The following is a 17,039-nucleotide window of genomic DNA, read 5'->3' as shown; positions in this document are numbered from 1 at the left end:
ACGGTCATCAAGCCTGAGGACTCAGGCAAAAATTGGATATCCCGGGGCTCTCTGTCTCATGCATTGGAATTCACAGGGGATGGATTATTCCTCACCCACTAGAGAGAGCTGCTGGCCACCCCCTTGTAGCACCCTGTGCCCACCTGCCTCATGGGCTTGTGCAACCCCCTCCTGTTGGTCCTTTGAATTGCCAAGATTGTCTCATCTCTGGGCTGTATCCTTCACTCGTCCACTCTTGATGCCTCTCGAGGCTGGGCACACCACTGTGCACTCTTCCACCCAAGAACCTGTGGTAATTGTCTTGGTGTCGAAACACCTTTCTAGTTTTAGCCTGTCTCTCTCCTTCTCGATGTAGACTGTGGTCCTTCATACTTACCAGACTGGTCTTGCTCCTCTGCCCCCTCCAGCCTCTAGCTTCTCCTCCCCAGGCTTGGAACCACTGCCTGCTCTCTCTCCTTTTCCTTGACCAATGTGACTCTTCCTTGAAGCTCAGCTCACAGCTCAGCACTTGCACAGGGCTTCCCTGAACATTCCAGCCACTCTTGCTGCCCCCTCTACATTTGTGTTGCAACTCTAGTACCACAGAATTTAGAGCCGGCAACGTTTTTTCCCAAAGATTTAATCACTTGGTCTTTCCCTCCCAGTCAGATGACTAGCTCTTGGAGGAAGGGACAATGGTAAAGTTAAGCAAGTGGAGTGGGAAGGCGCCAGACTGTGAATCTGGGGGCCAGGTCACCTGTGGGAGCGGCCACTCGCTGGCTCTGTTGTCTTGGAAAAGCTACTTCTCTTGAACTTCTGTTCTCATCTATAAAATGAGTGGGGGACAAAGAGAGTGTTTTAACACTTTCCTATTTGCTGCTCTAAGAAGTTACCATGAACTTAGTGGCTTAAAGCGGCACAAATTTATTCTCTTAGCATTGGAGGTCAGAAGTCGAAAATGGATCTGTAGGTGACATTCCTCCTGGAGGCTCTAGGGAGAGTCTGTTTCTTGTCTTTTCCAGCTTTTGGAGGCCAGCCTTGGAGGATATCATTCTGTCAACCACAGTGAGTTCTTAGGTCTCTTGTGTCTGTACACATTTCTTCCAGTTATGTAAAGAGTTTAGCACTGTGCTAGACTCGTTAATTTCTTGACCAGTTAGTTTATCTATGAGGATTTCCTCTTCCCAGATTGTTACTGGGGGTTCAAGGGCCTGATAAGACTCAGTGATAGAGCTGTGAGTGCAGACTTTAGGATTGTTGTTACATTTCCACTGACTGCACTTTTACTAGCAAAAATTTGATGATGCTCTTCTTCCTATTTTTGATTTCCTGCTTTGCCCGTTTTGAAAAAATCCTCAAAGAATTTCACCTGTTCCCCAGTAGCCAGGGGTGGCCTTTTAAACAGCTTGTTAATTATACTGGTGATTCTGCCGTATGTCCGTTGGTCTTTCCATAAATTCCTGAATGTGTTTCCAGGTCCTCTTGCATAACTTGCCACAGATGTGTCTTTAAGGATTAGAAGCCAAATAGCCTAGGATAACTAACCTAGCTAATTTCATCTGTAATTGCTACTAAATATCATGGTATTTCACAGGAATTTAGATAGGCATTTATGTGGGAGTTATGTGATTTTTCTTGCCCTTCATCCCATCAGCTGGTGTCCACCTCGGGTGACCACCACTTAGAAAGCAGTGAGAAAGTGGGGTCCCCAGCCAGCTCAGAGGAGGATGCGTCTCTTGATCTCGGGGTCATGGGTTTTGTGCCCCACATTCGATATAGAGATTACTTAAATAAGTAAATAAACTTAAAAAAAAAAGGGCAGTGAGAAAACATCTGTAAAATCCACCCCCCCATTTAATTTTAAGTTTGTTTTTTTTTTTTTAAGCTTTTATTTATTAGAGAGAGAGAGCACGGCGGTGGGGGAGGCGGGGGGTTGGCAGAGGGAGAGGGAGAAGCAGGCTTTTTGCTGAGCAAGGAGCCCGCTGCGGACCTCGATCCCAGGACCCTGGGATCATGACCTGAGCCGAAGGCAGCCGCTTAACTGACGGAGCCACCCGGGCATCCCTAATTTTAAGTTTTGAGATGACTTTTCACTGTTGAGTCTGAGACACTTACAGTGTGGGTCAAGCACACCTGCGGCCTATATATTGAAGCTTTCTTCCTGCTTTGTCTCCTAGATGCACCCACTGGGCTTGTGTAATAACAACGATGAAGAGGACTTGTATGAATACGGCTGGGTAGGTGTGGTGAAGCTGGAACAGCCAGAGTTGGACCCGAAACCATGCCTCACTGTCCTGGGCAAGGTAAGCAAGCGCCAGGGCCTCTGAATCGCTTCTCTTCTGACTGGCATTCTCTGCTTTCCCATTTCATCAGTGGCTCACCCAGTTGGTTACAGAGAAGAGCCATGCAGGCCCAGCACTCTTTCCCAGCTGAATGGGGCAGGATGAGGACTAAGACATGTCTTGTGGAGGCCCCACTACGGTGCCTCCGAGCTCGGACTCTGACGGAGCCTGCCAGCCTCAGAGTCGGCTCCATCTCGAGTCACTCTGTGACTCTAGGCAAGTCACTTCCCCTCAAGGGGTCTCTGTGTCTTATAATAGAGATTCACAATACCTTCTGCCCTTGGGGACAGAGCTTTCAGAAATCTGAGATTTGGGGAGTTTAGAAAGGTATTAAGGCTGTGCATATTTTATATTAAGGGACCCCCCCCAGGAGGCCTGGGACCATTCTCAGTAATTAAACACACTCCTATTTGTGTAGCAGACTATACAGATATTCACATTAAGTGGGATAACTAAAATCTAAACAGCCTCATGTTAGTTCAGGGTAGCTTTGCCTCTCAATGAGCTCAGGTCCATTAAGTTTTGCTGCCAAGTAAGTTATGGAAAAACTTCTGGGTTTTAGAGCTTTTTTGGTTTCAGAATGGCAGACAGCAATTATGGTCCTATATTAGAACTTACCTCATAGGATGGTTAGGAGGTGAGATGAGATGCGAACAGCCAGCAGAGTAAGCTCTCAAAAAATATTTGCTGCCATTGGCTGCTGTCATCCCATTTGGACTAAAAAAGACTCGTGAGCCAAGAGGGGTCAGCATTATCTCTGGCTGCAGTGTTAAGATAGAAATAAATTTACTTTGGGAAACTATCCATCAATGATCTTAAAATATGACAGATGGCAATCTGTTTTAAACTGGATCATTTGTTAAAGAGAAAGGTTTGGAGAAAGCTATGAGAATTTTAGTTGGAGAAAAGGCGGTATCTCTTAAGGATAGTGTTATTGCTTGGATTATTTATTTATTTATTTATTTTTAATAATCTCAGAAGCTATGGGCAGACAGCTGGGGAAAAAACAGTCCTGGTTCCTGACCTCTTGGGGATCCAGGCAAGAGAAGAGGTGGTTTTGATGCAGGGTGCTTGACGGGGAGCCTTTCTCAGACTTGAAGATGTCCCAGCCAGTGTCCTGACAGACTTTGGGTCCAGGAGACTGTTAAGGGTCTAATCTATGATTTTCATGTCCCACTTGTCTTCTGAAGCTTCTGAGCGCTTGTCAAGTTCTCCTGCTCTTTTATAGGGGGGGAAAAAAAAACCAACCCAGGAATTATTACCTGTTTGGTTTACAGTTTATGAAGTCAAATCAAGGTGTTTTAGGTGACCCAGGCCCTGATACTTCATCGTTTAAATAGTTGGCCAGAGCTGCTTAATGATGCTAGGAGAGCAGCGACCCCTTTGAGAATACTTTAGTGTTTTCCTAGGAGAAATGCCAGCTACATCTAAAGGTTAGGAACACTGCCTTCCTTGTAGGTAGTACACTCCTCAAGTAATATTTTCTCCTATACTTAAGCTGCTGCTATGCAGGGCTCAGCAACTTGGCCTAATTTGCTTTGCCCCCATCCAGTGGAGTTCCACCTTTGCATCTGTTGTGTCTATAAGTGGGTTGGAACAGGGCTCCCAGGGACCCAATTGTTTCTTCCTCCACCTGGAACAACCGTGTAGTGGTTTTACTTGAAGAGTTTTGTATGGTTTGGCCTGCTGGCTTGCAAAGCCAGGGGGAATAAAAACCCTAGACATATATTGAAATCATTAAGTACTTCTTGGGTTTATTCATTCATCAAATATTTATTGAATGCAGAAGCTAAGCGTGTGGTTTTACCTGCTTGCAAGCAACAGCCCTCTCCCCCCACCATGTTTCTGTTTGGAAAGGCTCTGTGGTGGCCAGGCGGTATTTACACGTGGTTAGTTACTGAAATTTGGCTTAACACCTGAATAAAATCATTAGCAAAAATCTTGGGCCAGACAAAGCAAGACAGTTCCACGTTTGTTTAGAGCCTGGGTCTGTACAGGAGGTGTGATGACTCATGCATCTCTCTCTCCCCCCTTCCTTTTTTTCTTTCTCCCTTCCTTCCTTCCTCTTTCTTTTCCTTTCTGATTTTAAAGTGTAATTGTTTTCAGCTTTGATTTTATTAACTTTGCTAACTGCGCTTTCCTTTTTTTTTGAGCCCCTAGCAAGAGACTAGGATAAAGAAATGCAAAGTGAGCCTTGTGGGCAGCCCTGTCTCCTGCAGATAGCATGCTTTTCTCTCGTTTCTTTGCTCTCGGTGGCTATGGCGAGAAGGCGATGGGCAGTGGAGAGAAGCACAAAAGCAAGAAACTGCAGCCAAGTCAGTGTGGGGGTGGGAGGAGGGACTCCTCCATATAGATGTTGAGACTTGCTGAAAACCATCTAAGGGAGGACTCTGTCAGACATTCGGAAAAGCCTGTGGGAGAACGGCGGGGCGGGGGGGGGGGGGGGTTGGGCCAGACACAGACCCCCTCTCCCTCCTCCGCCCTCTACCCCCCCCCCATCACCTACCCGCCCACAGAAAATGCCATGGGGCAAAATGTTGAAACAAGAGAGGAATGTCCTAAATTAAAAAAACTGTAAATGCCTCTCCAGGAGTTCAAATAAAGTTTCATTTTAAAAGCAAAAGACATAAACTCATCACCTGGGTTTATTACTGAATGCTTTTGAACTCCTCAGAAGGGAACACTATAACTCATGAGAGAAAAATGATTTATGATCCCCCTCCTTATAATCTTTTCAATCCTGCAGGAGGCAGGGCAGACAGTAGGATCAGCTAGGGAGGCAGAGTTGGGGTGAGAGGGAGCCCCCCACAGGGATACAGCCAGCCAGGGCACCAGGCCAGGCCCTGCATCACACGAAGCGCGGAACAAATCTCTTGGCTTTCTGGGCCTCTCTTTTTCACTTCGTGTTAAGATGCTGTTATGGCCTCCTTACTCTTCCAATATTTTCAGCTTCTGCGTCATTTAAAATCTTCCCTTGAGATTCTAGTTTGGGGAGATTCTCTTTGTAGCACTGAAAGGCAGACTGGGTTACCTGTGACAGTTTAAGTGCTAAGAAATTAAAATAGAATAAAATTGACATTTCTGAGGAGCTTGCTAACTGAAAGTAAGAGTCTTAAACCATCCCCAAAGTGCAGGAATCTATGTTTATGTCCTGGGCATTTTAACCCTTCAATTCAAACAGTGTTTATTAAGCATCTTACGGGACAGGAAAGAAGTTTGAAGGTTGGCTTTATTAGCTTCAGTTCCTATGACCCGTCCAGGTAATGGAGGGTCTCATGGCAGGAACACACAGGATGTGCTGGAGTTTCTAACAAAGCCCGCCTGGCCCAGATTCCATAAATGGAGGCAGAATAAACCTCTTCTCCCCCTCATCCCACATTGGAGTGGAGCCTTAGGGAGGGTTTTGAAAGGCCGGTCAACAGGCGCGGACTGGCTCTTTCTGGTGCTTAGGAGGACAGTGTGAGGAAATGCATGAAAAGACAAGAAAGGCAGGGGATTTCAGGTCACTGAGACCCAGCTCTGGCAGAGTGACCTCCGAAAGATCCCATCAGTTCGGGGGCCCTTGTGCCCCTCCTTGGGGCTGGTGCTGCCCTTGTCATCACGTCAGGAGTCCCGCAAGATGTTTGTGGAGAACTTACCACAGAGTCTGGCTCGTGGTAAACGCCTGACGGGAACGTAAAAGCAGCCGTCATGTGTTGGGTGCTCGCTGAGCACTAGAAGCTTTCCAGGCAGCATCTCTCATTGTCAGACTGGCTCTGGGATCGTGTCCAGATTCCCATTTTACAACGAGGAAATCGAGTCCCAGAGACATTGTCTGTGTAACCTAAGATCAAACAGCTGCCAAGTAGCCGACCTGAGATCTGAGATAAAGACGGTTCTCCTGCCTCATCTGTGTTAGTTTCTTCCCCTTGCCCCCTTTTGTCTTCACTAGTTTGTAGATAAAAATCGGGTGCTTTTTAGTAGCCACTGGCTTGGTTAGGACTGTTGGTTGCACTTAACAGAGACCCAGCTTGAACTGTGTTGAGCCAAAAGGGGATTTGCTCTTGAGGCTCCTGGCTGGCATCAGGGAACCCATGAGAGGTGCTGCTGCTGTTCTGGAACACCCGACTCTGGGGCTCAGTGCCAGTGACCCCTCCCCGAGTCTTCTGTATATCTGCTTTTATTTCCTCTCTCTCCACCTGCTTGGAAGGATACATAGCCCCCCCCCCCCCCCATATCTGGGCCTGACACTCTCTTGATTTCGAGCCTGAAGGATTCCAGTAAAGGGATTTGTTGGCCCCTCTTGGATCCAGTGGTCACTTTCAGCTGTGATCTAGGGCTGGGAACACACAGAACTTAGCTTCCTGCCCAGCCATGTGTGGGGAGTGGGAGGAAGAAGGCTCTCCAGAAGAAAGCTGGTGGGGGGCAGTGCTGGGCTACCCCGTTGTAGTTACCAAGTCATATATGGGATTGTTAGCTGGTGGGTGATGTCCTCAGTTTATCCTGAGTCAGTCCGAGAGGCCCCAGTGGGAGGGGACTTCTCTGGCGCATGTGTACTATGAAGAGTTCGTTCCTCTCCTTGCCCTGAGCTGAGGCCCGATCCCTGGTACAGACACTAATTGTGAGGAGAGGTGAATCTCTGGGGTGGAGGGGTCAGGTGAGTTTTACAGAGAGGGGCTGTCTGAGTCTGGGAGAGATGGGGGAATAAGCTCCAGGAACAGGGCAGAAAGAAAGGAAGCAAGAAGTTCTTCAAGGGGCATTGAAAGTTGCTGGGGAAGAAAGAGGCTTTCAGGTTGAGGAGTGTAGTCTTCATTCCCTAGGCTGGTTGGAGAGGGAAGGATCAGGTTACTCTTCGCTGTTGGGTGTTTCTGGGAAGTGAGTGGTGCCCAGACGTCATTTCTCTTCAGTGGTTTGGTGACATTCAAGCCAGTGGCATTGCTGAGGACACCTCGTGTTTGCCTTCATATTTCCCCAGTCTGTTCATCTGCTCTTTTTCTGTTGTCGCATTTAGGCAAATGTGACATGTAGAGGCAGCGTGGCCGATGGTGTGTGTCAGGGTGGAAAACTGCTCTGGTCTATAATCCCGGCTCTCCCCGTAGGCAGCAGGACACAGAAGGAGAGGTTGGCAGAGGATTGAACCCTGACGTTCGCTCCGCCAGCCCACATCCAGCCCCCAGAGTGTCTTGGTAACTGCTCCGCAAAGAATGAATAAAGACCCCAGAAGCCAAAATGACTGGAAAGTTAGAAAACAGAATCAAAGGGACTTAATTTTCTCAGGGTGGTTGGGAGGAGAAGGAGCCTATAATGGTTAAGACTTGGCTTTAGACATCAGACTAACTTGAATTGAAGCTCCAGTTCCAACCCTTTAACCCTTGTGACCTGGAACAGTCCCTAGGCCCCTCGGCACATTTCCACGTCCTCGGTGGGAACAGCACCTAAAGGAGACCGTGCGTGTCAAGTGCTGGTCATGGTAGGACTGGAAACACTAAATAAAATATAAGCCCTCGTGACCCATCCTCTCCCTCCCATTTCTTTTGGTGCTCCAAATGCTGTTACTTAAGTAGTCAACAATGGTTGCCAGGGGCTGCTGAGAGGGGAGGATGGGGGGTTCGCCGGGGACAGAGTTTCAGGAAGAAGATGAGAAAGTTCTGGAGGTGGACAGTGGTGATGGTTGCACAAATCTGTGAATGCACTTAATGCCACTGAACTGTACACTTAAGAAGAATTAAAATGGTAAGTTTTGTGTTATGTATATTTTCCCATGGTAAAGAAGAAGTGGTATTACTTAAAGCTTTTTACAATATATGGAGTTTGATGGCAGTGGGTATAGAAAAAGGAAGCATTTGGTTCCTGAAGTGATGGCGCATAATCCCACCGTGAGTGATGATCGCTTCTGCTGGGTCCTGGGGGAAAGCAAACCCCGCGTCCTGTAAGACAGGTTATAGAGGATTCAGAAGCAATGAGGACAGAGACTAGATCCCCCCCTTTGGACATCAGGCTACCCCCAGGAAGATTTCTTCCAAAGAGCGACTCCCTCAATAGAGAATTCGGGAGAAAACAGATTTCTTTGTATTCTCTTTTCATGCCGTAGCAGAAAGCAGGAAAATGACACTAACTGCAACCCAAAGATGTTTGAGTTCCTTCACCAAATATTAAGCAGAACCTGATGTATAATTCAGTGATAGGCAGTAGTTGGTGCTTAATGGACGAGGAATAAGCCAGAAAGGGGACCGTCACCCCATGATGATGAATGGCCAGCCTTTCTGCATGGGGGCTTTTCTTTTCTGGGCATTGTTTCTCTGGGTTCTCTGGTAAAAAGCTGATAAAATCATGGTATAGATGTTGATCTTGCCCGGCAGTTCTCACCATGTGGTCAGGGGACCCTTAGGGATTCCCACAGATGGTCCCACAAGACCAGAGCTGTTTTCATAATAACACTGAGATGTCACTTGCCGAATCACTCATTCCCTCACAAGTGTATGGTGGGATTCTCCAGAGGCATCGTTTTATGTGGTGACTTCATTGCTCTGTCAGCTAAGGGAACGTGTGCTCGTATATTCTGTGTTTTAAGGATTTCTCAGTTTTGGGTCACCTGGCTGACTTAGTTGGTAGAGCATGTGACTCTTGGTCTCAGGGTGGTAAGTTTGAGCCCCACATTGGGTGTAAAGTTTACTTAAAAATAAATAAATATTTCTCAGTTTTAATTCTTAATACGGTAAATATCAGTAGATATAACCCACAGAAACAGAAGTTCTTTGGGGTTCTTAATTTTTAAGAATCTAAGAGGAGATCAGAAAGTTGAGTGCACTGACCTAGCATGACATCCCCACTGTAATATCATCTAGAGCTTGGCTGAGGGAAAAGCCCTGTTACAAGGTTAGCAGAGGGGCGCTTGATCTCAGGGTCGTGGGATTCAGACCCGCATTAGACTCCGCGTTTGGTGTGGAGCCTGCTTGAAATTCTCCCTCTCCTTTCCCTCTGAGCAGAAACTGAGGATGATGCAGGAACAGAGGTGAACGTGTTGTCATGAAATTATTCTGTTCTGTAGTACCCGAGTCAAAAGAGTGTTGGTTCTGAAGTTTAAATAATTTGAATAAAACTGATGGGTTGCTGATTTCCATATTTAATAAAAAAATAACTGAACAATGAATTTAAAGAACTTAAGTAAAAAAGATCTTACTATTTTGAGACTTGCATTGGGATATAACCTTCCACCTTGACCTTCGATAACAGGGCTTAACTAGATGGGCCTTTGCTTAAGGCAAAAACATGTGGGAACTTGGATCAGACTGCAGAGTTAAGAGCCTGTAAGGGGGTGGGTGTGTGTGTGTGTGTGTGTGTGTGTGTGTGTGTGTCTGTCTGTCTGTCTTGGGGGGGGGTCTTATCCTTCAGCCTGTGTGGGAACTTGGATCAGACTGCAGGGGCGGGGGGGCGTCTTATCCTTCAGCCTGCCTTTCTTATTGGGATTTTAGCCTGTAGGGGTGTGTGTGTGTGTCTTGCGGGGGCGGGTCTTATCCTTCAGCCTGCCTTTCTCATTGGGGTTTTTGGTCACAGACGTGCATTTCCTCGGGTACCTGAGTACCCTGGTCCATAGGCCAAGCCCCACTTAGCACTCTTGAGTGTGAGGTTCCTGTCTCCAGCGGGATGGTGGGACTGGGGTCTGACTCACTGTGGGAAAGGGGAGAAGGCGGCCGGTTACAGGCGTTGGCCTCCTCCAGTTAGGGAAGCGCATGGGGCACTGTGACCACAGCGCATTGCCAGGGTATCCCTGGGGAGCACCCTGTGCTTGGGGACACTTACCTGTGTCAGACCTTCTCAGAGCATGTTATCTGAGTCCTCTTATTGCAGTGGTTCTCACCTGGAGGTGTGCCCTCCCAGGAGGGATTGGGGGTAGGGGTTGGGGGTGCTCCTGGCATCTAGTGGATAGAAGCCAAGGATGCTGCTCAACATCCTACAATGCCCAGGACAGCCCCCCCCCCCACAAAGATGATCTGGCCCCAAATGTCAGTAGTGTCCCAGATGAGACACCCTGTCTTATGACGGACAGATTTTCTCTCCCTACGAAGGCCTTAAATTCCACTTCTCCTTCCTTTCCTTCCCTGCCCCACTGCCTTCCAGTATAATGACAGGTTCATGGTAGCCTTTGTGGTGTGTTCTGGTGAAATGTGTGTTCAGTGTTCGAGCATGTTTGTGCTTCCACGTGAGGAATGCAGAGAGCCCGGATCTTGAAGCCGTATGGCCTAGGTGTAAATGGTGCTTCTTCCACTCCAGTTGTAGCTGGGTAACTTTGGGCCAGTTAAATCTCTCTTTGCCTCCATGTCTTCATATCCCCCTCTGTCAAGATCATTGTGATGATTAAAAAAATGATGTATGTCAAGTTTTTGGAATGTGTGAATTCCCCACAAGTATCAGTTTCCTTCCTTCTCTAAACTTGCTCCTACCAAGCGGATGAAAGCCCTTTTTCTAAGGTGAGCTGAGGTGGGTTTGTTGTTGGAGAGGAAGTTTGGAAGGCTCTTCGGATTTATTTTAGGGAACACTTGGGTAAATACCTCCCATATTTGGTTAAAAAGGAAAGCAGGAAAGGAACTTAGTAAAAGAAATCAGATCAGGAGGAAAAGATTGGCATGATATGAATGGAAAAAGGAAAAACTCAGGGAATACCAACTTTTATTCTAAGGTCACATGTCTGATGTAAAAATCAAACTCTTATTTTGATGCTTTTCTTCTCTACCTAAATCTTCCAGGCACCTCTTAGTTAAAAGGCTATATTAAGCACAATATCTTTTTTTTTTTTTTTAAGTAGATCCATGACATTTTCAGCTATAAAAGGCTAACAAAACCATTATTTGAAATCCACTGAGAGGCTTAAGGGAATTTTGAAGATAGACTGAGTGAATAGAACAAATAATGTGTCTGCCAATCCGAGGAGCACAGGCTTCCCACCTCCCCAGACCAGGGGAAGCCTGGCTCGTGGACACTCCTTCTGGCCCTTGTCCCCTCCAGTTGAACCAGGCTCTCACAAATGAGGCTGTCCTAGGAAACTAGGTGGTGTTACCGGCCAGCAGAAAAGCCCATCAAAAATAGCTAATGTTCCTGTCAACCTTTGAGAGGCCATTTTGAAGTATAAAAAAGTTAGAACCCAACATAGTAAAGTCATTGTAATATGTCTGATACCAGTCCCATGTCGGGTGACCTGAATCTCTCATACCTGGAGATAAGCCCCCAAGTCCCATCTGCTCTCTGTTCTCAGAGGGGTCTTGCACGTGCCTGGTCACGTGTGTGAGTTAGCCCAAATAAGCAACAGTGGGCTGTCAGTCCCCCAAAAGTGTTTTCTGGCCATGGCCATGGGCATTTCACATTTTGGGGGCTCTCGATAGTGGTTGCATGTAACTGGTTTTCTGTCTACCAAGCCCTTGGAAAACCTGCACACCAGGTTGGACCATTGCACATTTTAGAGCACTTACGTCACACCTGTGCAAGAGAATGCCCCACTGGGTGCAGAAGCAGGAGGAATGGGGACGTTGACAAGATCCCGGCTGCTAATCTTGGTCACAAGACCATTGTAGGCTGCAGACAAATGCAATTTTTTTTTCCTTAATCTGTCTTTTATGTTTGTTTTCTTTCCAAAAAGCACTATATTTTATTTGATGAAAGGTACCATTTCTGTTCTGGTGCTCTTGTTTTCCAGATAAGACATTGGGTTGTGTGTTCTGACTTAACGCTTCTTGTGTTCGGTTTGAAGTTGGAGGCAGTCTAAACAATTCCTTTGGGATACTGAAATACTTTAAATTCTGCATCATTTTTGCTAGTTATAAAAATAATAAGAGTTTCAACACATTCCAGCTGTCCTAAGCACTGTGGGATAAAGTAAAAATCTAGTTAGTCTGAAGAACTGGGGCTGTTTGTTGGGATGTATAAAGGCCCTGGGACTTCACTATTACACATTAACCTAATGCTGATGGATTTTCACAAATGTATCAACTCTTAAATGAACCTCAGAGAAAAGAATGTGAAATATGCAAGGAACTTTTGTTACCTTGGCTTGATTTTCAGAAACCCAATTTTAAAGTCTTTAGCTTGAAAAGCTTTCTTTTTCATCTCTTTATAAAACATAGTAGTTTGGTTTTTAAAAGTGAGTTATTTTCTTAGTGTTTTTCCTTTTTTTCAGAGTTTGAATTGATAGAATCTTAACAGCTAATTTAAAAATTATACCCAATAAACCCCTAATTTTAAAAGTATACCCAAAATTATAGCATTAATTTATTTTACTATTTTTGAAACTAACAGAATTTTCTGGTCCCTTTGTCTTTTTTTTTTTAAGTATGTAAGCAGTATAATAATTTTGACCACCATTTTTATATTACTAGTGCCAAGCACATAGAGTAGGCAGTCAGTAAATGTTTGTTGCATGAAACAATTAATTATGGGGAATTTGAAAATAAAAGGGGGAAAAAAACTTTGTCTCCTTTAACACAAGTACTCACTTTTAGTTTATGCCCTTCCAGTGTTCTTCTCTGAGCCTGATTTTTAATGTAATTATTATTACAATTGTTATTGTTTTAAAGATTTTATTTATTTGACAGAGAGAGACACAGCGAGAGAGGGAACACAAGCAGGGGGAGTGGGAGAGGGAGAAGCAGACCTTCCGCAGAGCGGGGAGCCCGATGCTCCCCAGGACTCTGGGATCATGACCTGAGCCGAAGGCAGACGCTTAACAACTGAGCCATCCAGGCGCCCCTCTAATGTAATTATTATGAAGGTACACACAACTGTTTGGCCTTTCGAACTTAATAACATAGCAAATTTTACCAATTTGCTATTATTTTCATAACCTATCATTTTAATGGCTGCTTACTGTGACAGTAGAATATACCATGATTTATTTGACCATTTACCCCAGGGTTCAATATTTATTTATTTATTTATTTATTTATTTATTTATTTGACAGAGAGTTTAGCGAGAGCAGGAACACAAGCAGGGGGAGTGGGAGAGGGAGAAGCAGGCTTCCCACGGAGGAGGGAGCCCAATGTGGTGCTCGATCCCAGGACCCTGGGATCATGACCTGAGCCAAAGGCAGACGCTTAACGGCTGAGCCACCCAGGCGCCCCCAGGCTTCAATATTTAAATCACTTCTGTTTTATTTTTAATCCTTACAAATAAGCCACACTGAAACCTTTCTTTTTTTTTTTTTTTTAAAGATTTTATTTATTTATTTGTGAGAGAGAATGAGAGACAGAGAGCACGAGAGGGAGGAGGGTCAGAGGGAGAAGCAGACTCCCCGCTGAGCAGGGAGCCCGATGCAGGACTTGATCCCGGGACTCCAGGATCATGACCTGAGCCGAAGGCAGTCGCTTAACCAACTGAGCCACCCAGGCGCCCCACACTGAAACCTTTCTTTATGTAGGGTTGGCTTTTTTTTTTTCCCCATCTCTTTGAATTATTCCCTTATGGTAATATTCGAGGAGGAGATTACAGATCAAGGGATATGAACATTTTTTTATGACTCTTGATGCAAACAGTTACAAATTGCTTTCCTGGAAAGTTCCTCAGTTTACCCTACCAAAAAAAACCAGTGAATCATTTTTTACATAAGCAACGCTAATAACATTGACCATTATCATTAATATATTTTTTTAGTAATTTGAAAGATCAAAATAGTACTTTATTGTTTTTATTGCCATGTCCTTGATTATTGGCAAATATTAAACCCTAAGTAAGCTTTTTTCCCCTCTACTAATTAAATTTCCTGTCTTGTGAAATTTTTTTTTTTTTCTTCTTTTTTCTGTCTTGTGAATTTTCTATTCTGGTCCCTTGCTCATTTGTAAGGATGAATATTAATGTAGATTTTTTTGGTAAGATTTTATTTATTTGAGAGAGAGAGAGAGCATGAGGGGGGTGCGGGGGAGAGGAAGAGGAAGAAGCAGGCTCCCCGTTGAGCAGAAAGCCCGATATGGGACTCGATCCCAGGACCTGGGATCAGGACCCTAGCAGAAGGCAGACACTTAACCGACAAGCCACCCAGCCACCCCGATTTTTTTTTTTTTAATAGCGATATATTCATTCCTTGTCATTTGGGGTATTTCTTAACTGTCCCTTTTATTTTCTTATCTTTATTTGCTTAGCTTTCTTGGCATGCAGGAGTTTAAAAATTTGACATGATCGTGATTCCTTAATGATTTCTTCTCTTGCTGCTAAACTTAATTATTCTGTTCCTCTCTTGCAAACTTAGAGTCATTTTTGCCTTTTCTACTTTTTCTATGATCAGTTTTCCTTTTAAGGTTAGATCTTTAAATCACTCAAAATTTATTTTGATGTTTAATATCAGGAAGTGTCTGAGTCTCTCAAAGTTCTTCCAACCCCTTTTAAGTCATTTCCTTCATTTTATGTATCTTCCTTCTTGAAAAAAGTAATATACTCTGTGCTACTGAATTCTAGAGTAGGGTCATATTCTGCATTATCTACTGTCGAATAAATTCTGTATCCCTTTTTGGGCCAGTACCATACTGTTTTCATTTTTGTTGTTTTAAAACTTATTTCCAGAACTATGTGAAATATGCTTGTGTGAACTCATTGGAAAGAATTCATTGGTAAATCAACAAAGCAGATGCCTGTTTGTGCTATTCTTTAGACCAGGGAATCCTAATTAATTCTCATCCTCTCCTACCCAATGCGTCATATCCCTGCCCCAACTCTGTCAGCCTGGGGAGTTGCTTTCAGAATCTGTGTTCATTGTCATGATTGCCATAACCATGTTTCACTCCATTCCAGCATTCACACATATTTTTTTTTTTTTTTTTTTAAAGTAAGCTCCACACCCAACGCAGGGCTCGACTCAGGATCCCGAGATCAGGAGTTGCATGTTCTACAGACTGAGCCAGCCAGGCACCCCAGTACACACAGAATTTTTTATTAGGAAATGTACACTGTGGTTAAAACCAACTACATACATAACCTCTTTCAACTTCAGGTTGCCCAAGATTGTTTCACCACCAAAACTTTTCTCTCTAGTTCTGTTCTGGAAATACGCATTCAGATGGACTCTATACAGAAACAGAATAGAAATGACGATCAGGTTGTTCTCACATGAAAGCTTATTCATTTTTTTTAAGTGTACAGTTTTTAGTATATTCATGGAATTGCACAACCATCACTGCCATCAATTTTAGTATTTTCATATTCTTTGTATATCATAGATACAAGTCCGTTATCAAATATAAGATTTTCATCATCCCCAAAAGAAACCCCTTACCCTTTTGCAGTCATTTCCCTTTCCTTCTGGACATTTCTTACCAGTGGAACCATTCAATATGTGGTCTTTGGTGTCTGGTGTCTTTCACTCAGCATTCTGTTGTCAGGGTCCCTCCATGCATCAGTATGTCATTTTTTTAAAAAAAGATTTTATTTATTTATTTGAGAGAGAGTGCGCATACAAGCGGGGGGAGGGGCATTGGGAGAGGGAGAAGCAAACTCCCTGCTAAGCAGGGAGCCCCAAGCGGGGCGATCCCAGGACCCTTGGATCATGACCCAAGCCGAAGGCAGACACTCAACTGACTAAGCCACCCAGGTGCCCGTAGTATGTCATTTTTTAAATTGCCAAATAATATTCCATTGTATGTTGTTTATTGCTTGCTTATTTTTCAGTAAATGGACATTTAGATTGTTTTAACATTTTGGTTAGTAAGAATAATACTCTTTTGACCATTTGTTTGCCAGAGTTTGTGTAGACATAGGTTTTCATTTCTTCAGGGTAAATGACTAAGAGTGGAATTGCTGGGTCATATGGTAACCATGTTTAACCTTTTGAGAAACTGCCAGACTGTTTCCCAAAGTGGCCACACATTCTACATTACCGTTGTATGTATGTAATGTATGATTTCTCCACATCCTAGCCAAGCCTTGTTATTATCTGTCTTTTTGATTACAGTCATCTTAGTGGGTATGAAGCAGTATCTCATTGTGGTTTTGACTTGAATTTCCCTGATGGGGAATGATGTTGAGCATCTTACCATGTGCTTATTGAAAGTTTGTATATCTTCTTTGGAGAAGTGTCTATTCAGATCCTTTGTCCATTTTTAAAAAATTGGTGATTTATCTACTACTAAGTTGTAAGAGTTCCTTATATATCCTAGATACACATCCCTTATCAGATACATGATTTGTAAATATTTTCTCCCATTCTCTTGAGTTTTCTTTTTACTTTCTTGATGGTGGCCTTTACTGTGCAAAAATTTTAAATTCTGATGAAGTCCAGTTGATCCATTTTTTCTTTGGATACTTGTGCTTTTGGTATAATATCTAAGAAACCATTGGAAGGCTCCTTGTCTCACTGAGACCTCATAGATGTCCTTACTATGGTGTTCTATGTGGTCATATACTTAAGGGCCTTCTAGGATTTGTAATAAAGAATTTATTCTGTCTTTCCCTATGGAAGCTTAAAGTTAGCAGAGGGCCAGGAAGCATTGGTCTCTCTCTATTGTGGTCCTGCTTTCCTGGATACTTTGATTTCACCTGGGACATCTGAGCCACAACAGTCTCCACATATCCTATGGCAGGAGGATGAGAGACCGCTAGGCATGTCAGTGGTCAGAACTTCAGTTCCAGCTTAGTAGCTGAATGGCTGGGTTGAAAATACGGAAAGAAAAAAAAAAAAAAGATTATATGCCATCAGGTCTAAGTAGGGAAGACAAGACAGTCTGTCAAAATAAAGGTAAGAGAGGTGCCTTTTTTTTTTTTTTTTT

The 17,039-nt window shown here is 44.2% G+C and overlaps 1 protein-coding gene across 1 annotated transcript in view; it reads left to right on the top strand.

Annotated features, from left to right (window-relative positions):
* The first annotated feature begins 2,156 nt into the window (after window positions 1-2,156).
* The window catches only part of ZNRF3 (zinc and ring finger 3), a 57,323-nt gene continuing 42,440 nt past the window's right edge, over window positions 2,157-17,039 (top strand). The window contains exon 1 of the mRNA XM_021703513.2: window positions 2,157-2,282. Within this exon, the coding sequence (XP_021559188.1) occupies window positions 2,157-2,282 (126 nt within the window). The remainder of the gene's footprint in view (window positions 2,283-17,039) is intronic.

The sequence above is a fragment of the Neomonachus schauinslandi genome, chromosome 14 (assembly GCF_002201575.2).
Source record: "Neomonachus schauinslandi chromosome 14, ASM220157v2, whole genome shotgun sequence".
NCBI lineage: Eukaryota > Metazoa > Chordata > Mammalia > Carnivora > Phocidae > Neomonachus > Neomonachus schauinslandi.
Note: the sequence above shows the minus strand (reverse complement) of the source record. Positions and strands in the feature narration are given on the sequence as shown.